Genomic DNA, 16,860 nt, shown 5'->3' on the forward strand with positions numbered 1-16,860 from the left:
TGAGGACTCTGTAAAATGTTGGGGTTTGCTGGGGTGTGTGCCTGCAGTTTTTGTTGTTGTTGTTGTTGTTGTTTTATTTATTTTTTTGAGAAACTGCTATTGTTGCTTCTAAGTGCACCTGGGTCGTCTAATCATGTGTTTTAACATGTCATCCAGGAAGTCTAGAGGTTATTGTTATTTTATCTTTATGCTAATATTTTTTTTTAATATTTGCATTTCAAAAATTTCCCTAAAATCGAATGTCTACATGATATATATCAATATAGCTATCTGTCTCTCTATATATATCATACATATCGATATGTATTTCAATATATCTATATCTATATGTAGTTTTGTCTTTCTAAAGCAAGGACATAAATGCTGAAGTCAATGATATGATCTCTGTTATAAAACAGCTGGACTACTCTTTACATGGAACAACCTCCCCATCATGTGGACTTTAGGATATTGCTACCAAAGTCAAAACCGTGCAACAATAAGCATGAGTTAATTTTAAAGGAAGAAGGTGGAGCTCCTGGTAGATTCTTATTTTTATAGTTCATACTATTTCAGTTTTTCCAATGTGTCAGTCAATATTCTCAGCACCTTACATGGGCCATTTCATTTAATCATTCTAATAATCCTATAAAATAGGTACTCTTACTATCTCCATTTCATAGGTGAGAAAATTGAGGCTTGTCCAAGATCACAGAAACCATTACCAACAAAGTCTGAAACTGAACTAAGGGCCAAATTCAGTCCTTGGGTGAGATATTTCTTGCCTCAGGTCTTCCACAGAAGAACTCAACGAGAAATAACAGCATCTGGATAAATATAAAATATAAATATAAAATATAAAATAATATTGTTAACTTATGTTAACTGAGAACCAACAATGTGTCAAGTACTGTCTAGATCCTTTAAATATTCTTCATTATTATTTTATCACTCTATCAGTCTTTGTGGTGAGAGGTTAGGTTAAGCTTAACAACTACCAACTACCAAGGACAACTGAGGTCATTGTTGCTCCAAAGCTTGTATGGTCCCCACTATTAATCATCAAGGCTATAGGAAGTCAACCAGGAAATGTGAGCTTTTCTCCTTAGCAAAGTTGGTAAGGTAAGATTAGTTACAGTTAATATATCTCTGCACCAGCAGACCCATCTTCCAAGGGTAGACATGAGACAGATGGGGAGACCTTAATGTTTTTCTCGTATAATTCAGGTTTGCTTTTATCATGCTATTAAGAATTAATTAAGAATTGATGCACTCCCCATTTGTCTGCTCTGAGAAAAAACACAAATGGTTTCCTGGAATTATGTAGATCTAAAGTGCTTGAAAAGTGAGTCTCATTTTGATTGAATTAACTAGAGATGTTCTCTGAAACGATTAACTCAATCATATATCAAACATTTAGGACAAACAAGAATAAACTTTTCCTTCCTGCCTTCATTTATTTATTCATATTCATTTATTCAACAAATATTTACTGAGTACCTACTATGTGTAAGGCTAAGTGCTTCTTTACCTTAAAATCTGGCAGCAAACGTATGACGTGGGGAGCTGCAAGGTTCCAGCATGGAGGGGTATGAGATGTGTTCATCCAGAAAAGAGGATCTGAGAGTTCTGACCAGAGTGATGTGAAGAGGCTTTCTGGGAGAGCTGGCATGTGCTCAGGTCCTCGGAGGAAGGGGGGACAGTGACAGGTAAAGATGGCAAAGGGAGCAGCAAGATCCAAGCAGAGGAGGCGTCCTGTGCAGAGGCATAGCAGAGATCCAGGAGTAGTGAGTGGTGTAGTGAAAGCTACGGCAAAAAAGATAGCTGGGGTTAGACTGTGAAGGGCTTTGAGTACTATGCTAAAGGGTTTAAACCTTACTCACATGTAGGCCAGTGGTTCTCAAAGTGAGATCCCCAGTCCAATAGAATCAGCATCGCTTCAGGCTCTACCCCGGACTTATCGCATCAGAATCTCTGAGAGGTGGGGCTTAGCATCTGCAGTTTAACAGACCCTCCAAGTGATGTTGATGCCTGCTAAAGGTTGAGAACCAGTGCTGTAGTCGGCCTTGCTAAACTGCTCTGTGGGCAGTGAATGGGGGACAGGGGTACTGGAAGTCATCATCTCCCTTATCCTCAGGGTAGATACACAGGCCCTGGGGAAGCTAGAGCTCCTAGCGATGACGGCCACTTGCACTAGCAACCTCTCTCTTTCATGCTAGGGTACAAACTCCTTGATCTGAAAAGGAAACAGGTGTCGGGCCACGGGCCAAATCTGCCAGATGGCCTGTTTTTGTGTGCTACTCCCATCCCCCAAGTTAAGAATGGCTTTTACATTGTTTTTATGTCTGGCTTTTACATTTTTACAGAGTTGTAAAAAAAAGAAAAGAAGAAGAAAATGAAGAGGAAGAAGGAGGTGGACGAAAAGAAGGAGAGGAGAGAGAGTGATGCAATGTGGCCTACAAAACCTAAAATATCTACTTCCTGATTCTTTATAGAAAAGGTTTACTGACCCCTGGTGTAGACAGGGAGAAACTGTTTTTGAGAAGAAGAGTGATAGGTCCAAAGAATGAATTAAGGATATTTAATATAATAACAGTATGCAGAAAAGAAAAAGTGAAAAGAGCTGGAAGCAGAGAAGCCAAATGTGGAACACAAGTGAGATGGTAAAGATCTAAACCATGCAATGCTCTTTGAGCAGAAAAAAGGAAATGGGTCTTTAATGCTTATAGAAACAATATAACTTAACTTTCAGTTGACCCAAATGCTATGCCATAGCAAGGTTCTCAACAACTGGAGAAATCATAGACTGTGTCCAGTTCAGCAATTTCTTGGGGTTTGGTTTGGTTTAGTTTTGAGGGAGTAGGACAGTGTTGAAAGCATGAACTCTGGAGCTCTTGTCTAGTGTAGAGGAAAAAACCTAATCTCTAAGTGTTTAGTGGGTGTTTCGGATTATCTCCATAATATTTAATTATTTCATAGAACAGTGATATGTATAGAAATCAACCAGTTATCTTCTTAAAAGGCCAATTCCAGTTCAAAAGTTCTGTATGGGGCCTGAGATTCTTCATTTCTAAGACGTTCCCAAGTAGGGACCACACTTTCAGTAGCAAAGTTCTAGACTGAACACCAGTGGTTATTTGAAAAGCAAACTTTTAAGGTCACATATTAAGCATGGGAAATAATTCCTCCATCCACAGAAATCAAAGGCACCTTTTCTGCTGTAATACATGATTTAATTGGTCACCAAAGCACACCTGCCCCTGCAGTTGGTCATTGGAAATTCTGTCCTCTCAGAGTGGTAGTTTTTAGGGACAAGTGCCTGGATAGAGAATAAAGCGTAGGATGGAATAAAGGTTAGAAAAGGAAGATAATGGATACAGTGGGTGGAGAAGACAGGACTTATCCTCCCACAGTGGCCAGGGACAGTCTATCTAGTGGTTTGGGGAGCCACACTCCGACTTCGAATCAAGGGTCCTCAGCTTAATAGCTGTGTGATCTTACACAAATTATTTACCTTCTTCTGCCATGGTTTCTCACCTATAGATGGGGATAACAAATCCTCAAAGAGCAGTTAGTTACAGGGAGTAAAAGAGATAATGTAAGAAAATAATTTAATGCAGTAGTAAGACTGTAATAAGAACTAAATAATTGAATCTTTAATTATCAGAGATAAAAACATACCAGCTTGAGATGCAAAGGAAGCTCTCCAACCATCACAACTGGTAAGGAAATAACCTAGAAATTTATTAATGTTACTAAAGGACAAATAGCCCCCAAAAGAGCTTTAAATATACATGTTGGTCCATACATGGGATTTGTATCTTAAGTGTTTGGAACTCCCTCCAAAGAAATTGCATGTATGTAATGTGGGACATCATTAGGTGTTTGTTTTTTGACACTAAAATGTATGTTTTCATTGTAGTTTAAGGCTTGTACTAAAGGATGGATAAACTTTGTGATATTTAGGAAAGCAATTAAACAGAAGACACAAGGCTTAACGTAGCTTCCAAAGGAAATATGTGTTTTATATCTACATTAAACAAAATTAAATTATTTTCAAAATTAAAATATGGCTTTTGAAAGCTTTTTGATATTAGGTGAAAACTTATCATGGAGTCACATTTAAAGTAGAAAGTTCAGTTAAGTGTCATGTATCTGCTGACTAGATAAACTTTTACATTTTCATCAGATGCTTTAGCATCACAGAGACACAGCCTGAGAGGTGACAATATTGTGCCGATTACTCTTAATTCCGTTAATTAAAACTCTCTAGGTCTTCACCTTGACTTGACACTCTTTGCTTCTTTATTATTCTCTGGTATTACCTTATTCACATTGTCCTTCTCCACAGAGCTGTCCTTTCCACTGCGCTTCTGTCCCATCCTACACAGATGTAGTAGAAAGAAAAAGAGGTCTTTGGTGTCAGCGTTCTAGGACCAATTCCAGTCTGGAATCTGCTGCTTGAGACCCACATGGCTTTAGACAAGGCTCTTTCTCTGAGACTTCGTTTCCTTACTCATATTGATACCCACTTTGTTGGATTATTGAGGATTAGAGATAATATTTGTTAAGTGTTTACCTGGAGCCTGTACATAGAAAATAGGCAATGAATATGAGCTTTTGTTTATTATTTGTTACTGAAACATCAACTCATGTGCCATCCATTCCAAGAAGTCTTCTTGGAAGCCCTGAAGATGGAGGCAGGTTTTACCTCCTTTAATACCCGGAGGTGCATTTTACTTGCACCTGGTTACTTTCATATGTGGCATTTTAGTTATTCATGTGTATAGATTATCTCCTTTATAAAATAGGAAATTTCTAGAGGAAAGATTCAGGTTTCCAGAATCCTATATGTGCCATGCATCTAGCCAGGAGTATGCAAATAATAGGTGCAATAATAAATGCTCAGTGAACATTTCTTTCATAGAGCAAAAATCACTTTCTGATTGAACTCATATCAACTTTCAAGATGGTGTACTCCTGGTTTTCCCTGATTTTGCCAACTTTTCAATGCCCCACCAAATTGAATTACATCAGGCACCAAATGGTTCATGATATTTTCCCTCAAGTATGATTTATTTAACAATCATATACAATAGGAAATACAGAGAATTACAGCAGAATAAAAACACAAGAATTGTAGCTTGTCATGTTAAAAATTAAATAAAAGAGATACCAGCTAAATAAAAAGGCATATGAAATTGTTAGATATATGTTGAGTAGCTGAGGATACAAATGCAAAGCAGGCCATTTAAGGCTCAGCAGCCGAATTCATCCATCCCTCTCTTTAGGATGGATTCAACATTGATGTTGGCAGAAGGGATGGGCACTGGTACCCTCTGCTCTGACTTCCCGCTAATTAACATGAGTTAGTGCCTGTCTTAGAGAGAGAGAGGAAGGAAGGAATAAGGATGATACAAAGGAGAGCAGGAGAGAAGGGAGGGGAAGGAGCAAAAGAGGGAGTGAGGGAGGGAGATTAGGGAAAAAAAAGTGCATCAATAGCGTGACAACTCTTCTGAAGAGATGGAGCGAGTTTTCTCCACTCCCCTGGAAGTTCTGTCACAGCGCTTTATAAATTACATAACCTGGAAAATTAGGTTAAACCCCATATACAGAAAATAATGACTTCATTATATTCCTCTATTTTTTTAGTAATAGTCTATATATCTTAAAGTATTAATAGGAACAAAGTGGACATGTTTCTTATGACAATTAAGAAGCAGTGTTTCAATTTATTTCTCTGTTGAGAGACTCTATAGCTTTACTGAGAGACACCTGGCTCAAATAGGAACAATAGTTATTAGACTTCCCTGACAGTCATATTCTAATCTTAAATGCAGAATATTTTCTAGCTTGTAAATAGCTACCTTAAAAAAGACATTAAAAGCAGTAGTTGTAGTTTCTCCATAAATAGAAATAAGAAATCCATTGTAGGACAAAAAGTCACCATGATGTACATATCTATAAATTTCCCCCAACACATCATAATAGATCAATCTTTACTGCTTACATTTAAAATATCAATTGCATTATAATGTCTATGATACAATTCAATTATTTAGCTGTGTTCTACATATGCTTCAGGTGAAACAAAATCTAAGGAACTTATTCACAGAACATTTAAAAGCATCTTATACACAGTCTATGCACAAATATATCTTAAATTAAAATGCATACCTAATATGCATATAGAATATGGCTTACACATGAAAAGAGATCTAAGTTGTGAGTTATAAAATCCCACTACTTAGACTTAAAAGCTTGTGATTGCATCCATTTCTAAAATATTGCTTAGCATTGTGGAACCCAGGGAAGAAGCATGTGCAACAGAAAACTCATTAGAATGGACAACCCACCTTCACTTTATTCTTTAATTGATGGCTACCCTTAATTTTTTCCACCCAATTCTACCATTCACAAAGACAAATTTGTTTAGTCTCACAATCATTGAAGAGTTTGTACAGTGAAAAGTTACAACACCTACTTGTGCTTGACCTTTCTTGTCAGCTAATAACAAATAAAGGTAGCTCTTCAGTTTGGAGCAAAGGCAAGGCTCTGCACATGCTCAGGCAAAACATGACAAGGAAGCAGAGTCTCCAAGGGTTGCAGTTTGTTTCTGTGTGGTAAAATTATAAACTCACGTCAAATAACATTATCTGTACAGAAAAGTGTGGGATTCCATTTTCATAGACATTTTTGAATACACACACAGACACGCACGCACACACACTTCTTGTCACTTATCCCTTGGCCTGTGATATATTTTGTTACATCCTGATGGGATCAACACCCCAGAAGGCAAATTCCATTCTCAGTTCTAGTGTCTGTCTCCAACAATGGCTGGAGGGTCTTGTCATCTTGGATCGTAGGTAATGTGTGGCTTGCATTGTGATGACACCCATGTAGGTGATGCATTAGTGCTTTGAAATCACAGGGATGGATGCAGGCTGGTCCACTGCTTTCAGGGGCAGGTTTCACTATGGTTTCGCAGCTTGAGAGTTACAATGAAGAGTTCATCAGGTCACAGAGCCAGGGCTCTGATGCTCCATTGTTGTCACAGGACTTCAACCACAGCTTCTGAGCAGCCCCGGCTCTCACTTTGTTCCCATGTATTTAAAATAACAAGGACAATCTAAATAGCCTCAGAGCTGCAAAAATATTTTTCTATAATTTTGTTTTTGCTTTCCTTTTACTTAACATCTTGAAAAATTTACTGTAGTTACACCACTCTGTATAAAACAAAGCAAGAAAGTAAAATTTTAAAATGCCTCATCTTCTGCACACATATTGCATAGTTGCCTATGCAATAACTGGGTTCAAAGTGATGAAAAATTAAAACTGTCCAACTTCTGTCTTAAAAATTTCTCTGGCTTGATTGAAGAAGGCCAAATTGTGGAGGAAGAGCAATGGCAGAAGCACTGGCCAAAATCTCTGGTAGCAACTTTGAGTGTATTTATTTGGTTAGAATTACTAGTTCAGAATTTATGTTCTTCTCTTATATGAGTCCATAAAATGGCCTGTTTCCCAGTGTGTGTTGAAAGAGGAGAATATAGGTTTGTGGAAAATTGAGGATTTAGGATATTTTAGTGCTGTTCTCATTATCCTGAAATAAAATCCAAATGAAAATGAAGATCATGTTTTAGTCATATATAGGCATCAATCACTGAATGGCAATTTCATGTTGGACTTTATATAGCTTGTGAAAATAAGGGATTTGTCAGTAGATAATAGATATTCTTTATATCAGTTGGAATTCTTCCTGTCTCTTCTGTGTGTGCGTGCGTGCGTGCATGTGTGTGTGTATGTATCTTTAAAGTTTGGATGGAGGGTATGCAGAAAAAAATGCTGTAGCTAATATGAGACAATATCTTTAAATTGTTTAATACAGAGCTGGTTTTTAAAATTTCCATCAACTTTGTAGCTTGATTTCTATTTACAATTCCTATGTAAAATAGTAATCACAGTCACTAACTCTGGAATTGTTGATAGGACTAAAGGAGATAATACGTATGAGATGTTCATCACAGTGCCTGACACTGATAGTTGCTATTAATGAAACTATTATTATCAATTAAAGAGTCTTACAACTAACTCAAGAATACTGAGAAATGAATCATCTTAAAAGCTAATCACATTTTAACTGTGTCATATCTAAAACAACATTTAAGGAGCTAATGATAGTATCTCAAAGGCTTGACGTGGTACCTGCAGCATTTTCTCTTGTCCCTACCATCAAGGGACAAGATAGCAGGACTCATTTTTATATTTTTTTTAAGGAGATACTAAGACATCTCTACTATAAGAAACACATTCCTCCCTTCTAACTCCCTTCTAACTGCCTGCACCTTCTCTGTTGGTCCAAGACAATGGTTCTCAAATTTAGTGTACAGAAATAGCAATAGACTGAATTATTAAAAATTCGATTCCTAAGGCATTACTCCCAGAGTGGTAATTTGGTAGATCAAAGGTGAGCCCTAGAAGCTGAATTTTTTTTTAACATCTTTATTGGAGTATAATTGCTTTACAATGGTGTGTTAGCTTCTGCTGTATAACAAAATAAATCAGCTATACGTATACATATATCCCCATATCTCCTCCCTCTTGGGTCTCCCTCCCACCCTCCCTATCCCACCCCTCTAGGTGGACACAAAGCACCGAGCTGATCTCCCTGTGCTATGCAGCTGCTTCCCACTAGCTATCTATTTTACATTTGGTAGTGTATATATGTCCATGCCTTTCTCTCACTTCGTCCCAGCTTACCCTTCCCCCTCCCCGTGTCCTCAAGTCCATTCTCTACATCTGCGTCTTTATTCCTGTCCTGCCCCTAGGTTCTTCAGAACAATTTTTTTTTTTTTTATGATTCCATATATATGTGTTAGCATACGGTATTTGTTTTTCTCTTTCTGACTTACTTCACTCTGTATGACAGTCTCTAGGTCCATCCACCTCACTACAAATAACTCAATTTCATTTCTTTTTATGGCTGAGTTATATTCCATTGTATATATGTGCCACATCTTCTTTATCCATTCATCTGTTGATGGACACTTAGGTTGTAGTAGCTGAATTTTTAAAAAGGGAATCATTGATGCAAATGTCCACGGATTTTAGCAAATATTGATGTTGTTTCATAATATGTACTTGCTTTGTTATTATCACTCAGTGTAAACATTCATATTTCCTACATGATGTAGAAAAGGAAATTGGTGTAAAACATTCATATTTCTTTTATGGAATAGTGGAAGAAACCAGGATTAAACCTCCCCATAGGATATAGCTTATTATTTTTAAAGGACTAAAAGGTCTCAGTAAATATAATTTTTATGGATGAATAAGTGAAGAATCCTTTGAAAAGGTAAATTTAAAAGTTAAATATTTAAAGCTTACCTGTTAATGTTTTGCTCCAGAAAATAGAGATTTAAAAGAAGAATTCAGGAGGACATTTAAGTAAGATAACTTTGTTTCTAATGATATTCTACAAACCATCCACTTCAGAAATAAATTTCTCAACTAAAAAATAAAATTACCTCTCATGTTTAAAATGACAGAAGCCTTTAAGTTGTTTCAAACCTATGAATGTGTCTCAGCATGTTTTTCTTCGGCACTTACTAGATCTTCTGAGTTCTTATGAAGATCAGGCTCGCCTAAAAAATAAGCAAACAAATAACAAATAAACAAAAACAAAATAGGTCTGAGGAAAAAAACCTAATAAGGTCAGGAAACTAAAGCAATTAGGAAAGTGTTGAAGACTGGATTTTACAATGGATCTGTGGCACATTTCTCCAAAGATACCAAACATTTTCTTTTCAGCCTGTGGATTTATAGAGTATAACAAATCATCTTCTGGTGGTTATACAAATTTGTAAAGTTGCAATTTAATCTGGGAATACAGAAATGAAACAGATGAAACATGTTTAAATCTGCATTAAATCAAACATAAAAATTATGCATGTTTTCCCCAAATATTTTTAATTGAAACAAATTCTTTTAAACAAACCCTCTGATGTTCAGTGTCTTTTACCACACATTGCTTAGTTGCTATGAATTTGAAACAAATGAGCATAAGAGAATGTAATGTTTAAGATAAGACATCATCTGCCAAAACAAACTATTGGAATTTATAATCTTAGAATCACTCAGCTTCTATATAAACCTTGAAAAAAATTAGCATGGAAAATGTTCCAACATTTCTAGAGAGGTTGCAGAGAATCTAACAAAAATAGAAACGTAAAGCAAAATGTACAGATAATAGAGTCTTATTATATAAGAAAGTTAAAAAATGAGCAGAAATTAACTTTTGAGTCAATTACTCAAAATACCTTGATATTTCAGAAAACAGTCATATATGATAGAATGTTCTCGCTATCTGAAATTTGATTGAAAATATACTAACAATTAAACTTTGCAGTTTGATTTTGAGATCATTTCTCCAACACTTATATAATTATAAAATTAGTGAACATATAGAACTTAGGGAGTATTATCACAAAGCAAAATTATTTTGTCCCTTACTTTCTCTTTAAAATATATTCAGTGGGAGAAACTTATCTTCTGTCCCAAGTTCAGTCTTTCAGAGAGTATCAGGACTTTTCCAATCATTCTTAGATAATAAAAACATCGTGTGATAACATTAAAATGCCGGTGTCTTAGGTCGGGTCACATATAATACACATCAATCTTAAAACAAAGATAAAACTTCTTCCCAACTTTGGGTTTGTTGCAGAGCTTAGAAACGGTGGTGATGGGGGGAGGGCATGATTGATGTTTCTTTCATTTCTTGTTTGCCCTCCCTCAACTGGCTACCTTGGACTCCTGAGCTGGAGCAAGGGAGAGAAGAAGGCTAAGAAGAGCAGCAAAGTTCCTCTTTGACTAGTACTACTGTAGGATGGCTTTGCACTCACTAGACCAGGCAGGTGTTTAGAGCTGACTCTATTCTGTGAGCACATTCATGGGTTCTCCAGGGACCTCTTGCCAAGACCATGGCTGGAGACTTCGCACACCCTTGGTATGGACATATGAAACTCTGGTTCCTTTACAAGGTCCACAGCCCCTGGAAATTTGTTGATACATCTCCAGCTTCTGTCTCCTGAGGTCCTATCATGCTTACAAATATAGGTAGGTTACACTTGGCTCACATGGAACATTCACTAGGCCTTTATTCCTATAAATTACTTGAGAAAAGGCTGAAACCTATACAGCTTCCTCTCCTTCGGCTTATCTGTCACCTTCTAACCTTTTAGACCTCTCACGTAAGAACTAGATTCCATTCCCAATATCCCCCTAACTTCAAGCTCTCCAAGGGTGAAGCTATCTTCCTTTGATCTGAGGTGAAGAGGGAAGCATTTCTACATCTTTCCCAATAGCAGAGAACTCATTAAAGAAATCTTCCTCACAAATCCTATTCTAACCATCAACAACCTGGTCCTTTCAATTGTTCGAATTGGGCGAAGGTTATAAGCATCCTATTATTGACTTTTGGATCTTCTGTGAAATTTCTGCTTCCCAGGTCAATTTGTTTCTGACATTTATCATCTAGTCTTGGCTTAAACTTCTGATTTAATATCGTGTTACTTATAACTAGATTATAACAGAACAAAATAGACTAGAATAGAACAGAACAGAACAGAGTGGAAAAAAACAGATTGAATTAGAAAGAAAGGAATATAAGTAATTAATTTTCTGTTTCTCAAAATTTTTGAGAATCTTTTACAATGGACAAAGGACACTGAGCTTTACCAATAATCGAATGCTCTTACTTCCAGTGGATAAAGAACTCACCAATAACAAAACAGTGGAAGAGGAGCAAAATAGCAAATGGTTAAAATGCAGCAATTACAAAAAACAAATCCCTAAATGTTACGTAGACTACATCCAAGAGTAATTCCATACATGCAATTAGAAAAGTAGCAGTTTAAAACTATGACCAACTCAAGACAAGATTTTTGTAGCACTGGAAAAAAAAAATTCTTTGAAACTGTAAAATTCCAGGTGTTTTCAGGGGCAGGTACACAACATTGCCAATCAATCGCATGGCAGCCAGAATGCTTAGGAAAATACTGAATTAGCAAATTCAAATTCAAATCACATTACTTTTAGTTAATAAATCTTTAGTTGTAGAAGCCTTTACAACTAACTTGGATTACTTGGAAGTAACCCTTAGCCTTTCATAAAAAAGGGTTACTTGGAAGGGTTACTTGAAAGTAACGCTTAGGCTTTCATAAAAAAAGAAAGCCATATCATTCTGATATATCATTCTGACAGAAAAGAAGGACGGATTTGCATTTTTCAATTCATTACAGATCATCTTAGATAATCTTCACGACCCAAGAGTGGTCTGTGTAAAAGACCTTCTTGAGAAGCATCCCTATAATCCAAGGTTCCAAACATTTTTGAATCAGAGTCCCCTCTTTTAGTCTGATGAAACCTATGACCTCCTTAAAGTAAAATTCATAAATAAATGAAATAAAATACATGGGATTACAAGGGACTTCATTTTTATTAAAATACAATTATCAACATCTTTAAGTAATCCTTAACATGTTAAACAGTAATATATGTGCTTCTTTATCAATGAGTTAAATAACAAGGTCTAGCTGCAGGTCTGTCAGCTGAGTAATTTTGAAATAATAATATCAAATAATACTTCAAGGTATCCCCATGAATTTAAATATGTTATGAAAATATTGATGATTTCTATTGGTGACAAACACAAATACCCCAAATGTTACTCTGTGTATTTTTGCCTGCAAATGAAGGAAATCCTAAATTTTAGTTAAAGGTTAGTAAAAAAATCACTCTCCAAGTGTACAGGCTCTATCTATATAACCTGGGTTAAAACCTTTGATCTAGCCTAACTTTATTTTATGGGTAAGAAACAGGCCCAGAATAATCAAGTGATTTCCTTCAGTGTAGATCACAAATAGATAACCTGAAGTAAAAATTATTGGCTTTTAAGTCACTATTATTTCAACAAGACCCATAAAGTGACCTAGGAATTTCATTTTACTGAAGAGATTTGCAAGTTCCCATACATAGGAAGCTACACCTTAGGAATGAATGCAATGGGTTTGTTCAAAGCAGGTGCATAGAAGCTTGGTCGATAGCCAGGAAAAAGGCAGTGAAAGTAGGGAAACTTGGATAATTCTGTTCATCTCAAAGAGCTTTTAGGTGTTCATCCAAATGTTGAAATTTGAAAAATGTAATTTGTAAAATGATGGAAATATGGTTTTTGCTTTATAAACACAGTGTAAAATCAGAGGGGTGCAAGGAGGGGATAGAGGTCATAGGAGGGGCAGATCTACACAAATAAACAGAAATCCTTTAAATTTAGCTAATCTAAATCTTAGCCTGCAATTTCAGCTCACTATTATTATATTAGAATCATAGTATGTTAGCTTTGTAGATGATATAAATAATACTTGCAGGGAATAATGTAAGGCACACGATCAGCTGGGTATTAGAGACTCCAGCTGTCCAGTTATGGTCTTGTTGAACTAGTATTTAAAAAATAATCTGCTAGGATAAATTATTATACAATTGAAAATATATCAGTAATAACACTTTGTGAACAACTGCTAGGTGGCGGGCACCATTTTAAGTGCTTCACTTATCTTAATTACCTGAATCTTCACGGCAAAGTGTAGAAACTGATACGTAGGTTAAGTCATCTGCCCAAGGTTTCAAGGCTGTCTAGTGGCTGAATCTCTCTGACAAAGTCCAACCAGAATCTTGCCCTCTAGTTTCACCATTTCCCAAACTACAATTATTTGCCTACCATTTTCACCATTTCTGCCATATCTATATGCCATTTATTCTATTAGTTACTAATATTTTTCTTCACACAGACTTTAAATCTATTCTCTTTTCAAAGATTAGTTTTGTCCTAAATAGTAATATCCAAGATATACGATTTGATGTGCTTGTTGTGTTTTCCTAACATGTAGAATTCATAATTAACAAAAAGATAATTTCTTTTATAAACACAATAATTGATTTAATTTAATGGTTTATATTTGCCCTCATACATTTCTCACTTATCTGACCCAACAATCCCTGCATGGAGTAGTAAAACTATCACCATAATTTCCATTTTAGAAATGAGGAACACATGGTCAGAAGGAATGACTGACTACTCCAAGGCACCATGGCCTGGGAGAGTTTGGGAGACAGACCCTCATATTATCCCTTAAAAAATACTCCAGTTAATTTTCCATATTTAGTAGAAGCAGCAAATAGTGTTTGAAAAATACTTGGCAAAAATTGGTTTGTGTAGTCTTTTCAGCAGAAATACTAGTTCTGAGTTATACTGTATTATCATTTCTTCATAAGAAAAACATTACCTTTGCTATGTATAGCAGTATTTCCTCACACAGGCAGATCTGTCTAGGTTGATTCAGTTCTATTTTTGGTCCATTTGTGTAGCTTATGTTGCCAATAACTAGAAAGAATTGATGATCTAGGATTGAAAGTTATAGTCACTGGAGAAACGTAATGTGGGATAAATTGGAGCTTCTGGTTCTAAATGGTGTTTTGACATCTGTATAATCTGATTTGCCTTGTAGGTTGGGAATAAGAAATCTTCACATCAGGAGAAAATACTCTTCATTTAAATGCCTCTTGAGAGGAAACTGTTGTGTATTTTCTGCCTGAGGATAAATTTTGCTGTGTGCATGAAGGTAACAGTAAGCAAAGGAAGGAGTGAACACTAAATACCAAGAGAGATGAGAAGAAAAAAAGAGGTGAGGCTGCTGAAGAAAAATTCCACCTCTTTCCAAATGTGCTAGTTTCAACCCTGTAAAGTTAGAGGAAGTAATGCCTTATTTCATAAAGTGTTATATAAGATACAAATCAAGAAATGGCCAGATTATTTTTTGGTCAACTAAAGCAGTACAAAACACACCGATTCACATTAGCAATGTGAATGAATCCCAATACACATGTATTAAGCACCTAAAGATGTGGTGAGTTCTGCACAGAGATGATCAAAGGTGATCTGTGGAAAATGAATGCACAATCTCTATGTATATTCATCTGCCATTCTGTAACATTTCACTCCACCTGGGGAGCAAATAGCACATTAAACAGCCAGAAATCTTAAAGTTCCATAGAAACTAGAGTTTAAACAATGAAGAGAAGTAGTGAGATGTCTTCTTAAAAGAGTTCAGTGTAAAATTGGGTCTATAGGATGTATGTGTTTTGGTGGCATGAGGATAGGAATATTCTCCTGATGAGGGGAGTGAGGAGGTGAGATGGAAGAGCGGAATGGAATATGAGCAAAGGCAGCAGATTGGAAAGAAAAAGATGCGCCAAGGAAGAAGTGAAGCCCAGTTGCAAAAACTTGACTCAGAGTTCCTGCCCACTGACTAAAGTAATGGTTTCTCCTTCAGTGTCATTCTTTTAGAGGAAAGCTCTCACACCTATTGAAATGCTCTTATTCTCAGATGGAATTTGTCTGATTGAATCACAGATCTTTTTTTTTTTTTCTTTTTTTAAGCAGGCTCTGGTGGCAGGGAGATGGTGAGAAAGTAAGGGCATTGATTGTCTATGAAGGTAGGGAAGTTGGGAGGGTAGCAATGGAGAAAGAAGGTCTAGGGTAGTGAAATGAAGGCCACTCAAATCATACTTTGTCTGCTGTAAAGAGTGGTGGGAATGGTCGTGGAAATTTTAAGATTTGGCTATTAGAACCAATTTAACGTGAGTGGCAGTATGGGTCTTCTCTACTTTCTCAATCAGGGAAAAGATGGGATGAAAATTGAATCTGAGAAGTGCAGCAAAAATTCACATTTTCTTTATCTTTTATAAGCAAAAAAATATATAAAGAGTACTAATTTTAGGTAATCTAAACTAGTTTTAAAAGTTAAAACTTGGAAAAAAATTGTAAAATGATAGAAACACTTTGGCTTTGCTTTTAGCATTCTGGTTAATTGGGTTTTCTATTTAAAGCTAGATTAAGAAAAAAAAAGATTTCAATTGCTTTCAGTAAAAATGTTTAAGTATGTCAATATGTAAACCTACTTTTGTGCCTAAATGGAGAATACTGAACATAACTGAACTTGTTTTAATGATAGATAATCCTGCAAAAAACCTGAGGGTTATTGTTCTAAACATAAGCCATTAATTCTCACTCTCCTATACATGTAGAATAGAGTATCATTCATGTTTAGTGGCTCTAGGTAACTACTAAAAAGATCAATTCTTGATTTTACCGCTTTGTCACCAATTCTACTCAATTTGAAAGTTAAAAAAATAGTTGAAAGTTCTACTTTCAATGTGAGATTTTATAACATAATGCTACTACTATCAGAAAATTATTTCTCAAATTGCTCAATTTTAATAATGTCAGAAAGAAAAATCAATGAGGCATGTACATGATATATCTTCCCACTTATCCACAATCTCTGGCCTACAATTTTCCATAAGGTTCTGAGCTCTTGTGTTTTAAAATGGGTCCAAACATGGACGTGAAGAAGGCGTGATCAGATTTTAGACTGTAGATCTTTACACAGAACCTTTAAAAAGGATACAATACATAAACAACTTTAAATTTCAAAATCTTATTATAATCTGTCTACATGTATTTTAACATGAATATGCTGTTACATATTGATTTATTAAATCATAAGTGATCTGTTAGAAAGAATATAGATTAATGAGTAAAAACTGCAAAGTTTATTACTATTAATAATATTAGCAGCAACAGCAAAAACAGTAGTTAATATTAAGGAAATAGTTACCATGTGCCAAGAACTATGCCAGGTGTTTCTTATATTTTATCATTTAATCCTGCCAACAATCTCTATTGCCCGAGATCACATACCATCTAAGGATCAGAGCTGAGCCTTCAACCTCAATGTACTAACCTGAATAGTTTGGTCACCTAGT

At 35.8% G+C, this 16,860-nt stretch overlaps 1 protein-coding gene across 6 annotated transcripts in view; it reads right to left on the bottom strand.

The window, feature by feature from the left end:
* Positions 1–48: 48 nt before the first annotated feature.
* PDE1A (phosphodiesterase 1A) overlaps positions 49–16,860 on the bottom strand; it is a 375,597-nt gene continuing 358,785 nt past the window's right edge. For 3 of the 6 annotated variants that reach the window (XM_082466729.1, XM_082466727.1, XM_082466730.1), the window contains 2 exons: positions 9,507–9,623; positions 5,692–7,582 (listed from right to left, as the gene is read on the bottom strand). In XM_082466729.1, coding sequence (XP_082322855.1) covers positions 9,550–9,623 — 74 coding nt within the window. In that variant the 3' untranslated portion in view covers positions 5,692–7,582; positions 9,507–9,549. Of the gene's footprint in view, positions 4,363–5,691; positions 7,583–9,506; positions 9,624–16,860 lie in introns of those variants that run through there. The other 3 variants (XR_014265140.1, XR_014265141.1, XM_082466728.1) reach the window with 3 other exon arrangements.

The sequence above is a fragment of the Balaenoptera physalus genome (genome assembly GCF_965194825.1).
Source record: "Balaenoptera physalus genome assembly, chromosome: 6".
Classification (NCBI taxonomy): Eukaryota; Metazoa; Chordata; class Mammalia; order Artiodactyla; family Balaenopteridae; genus Balaenoptera; species Balaenoptera physalus.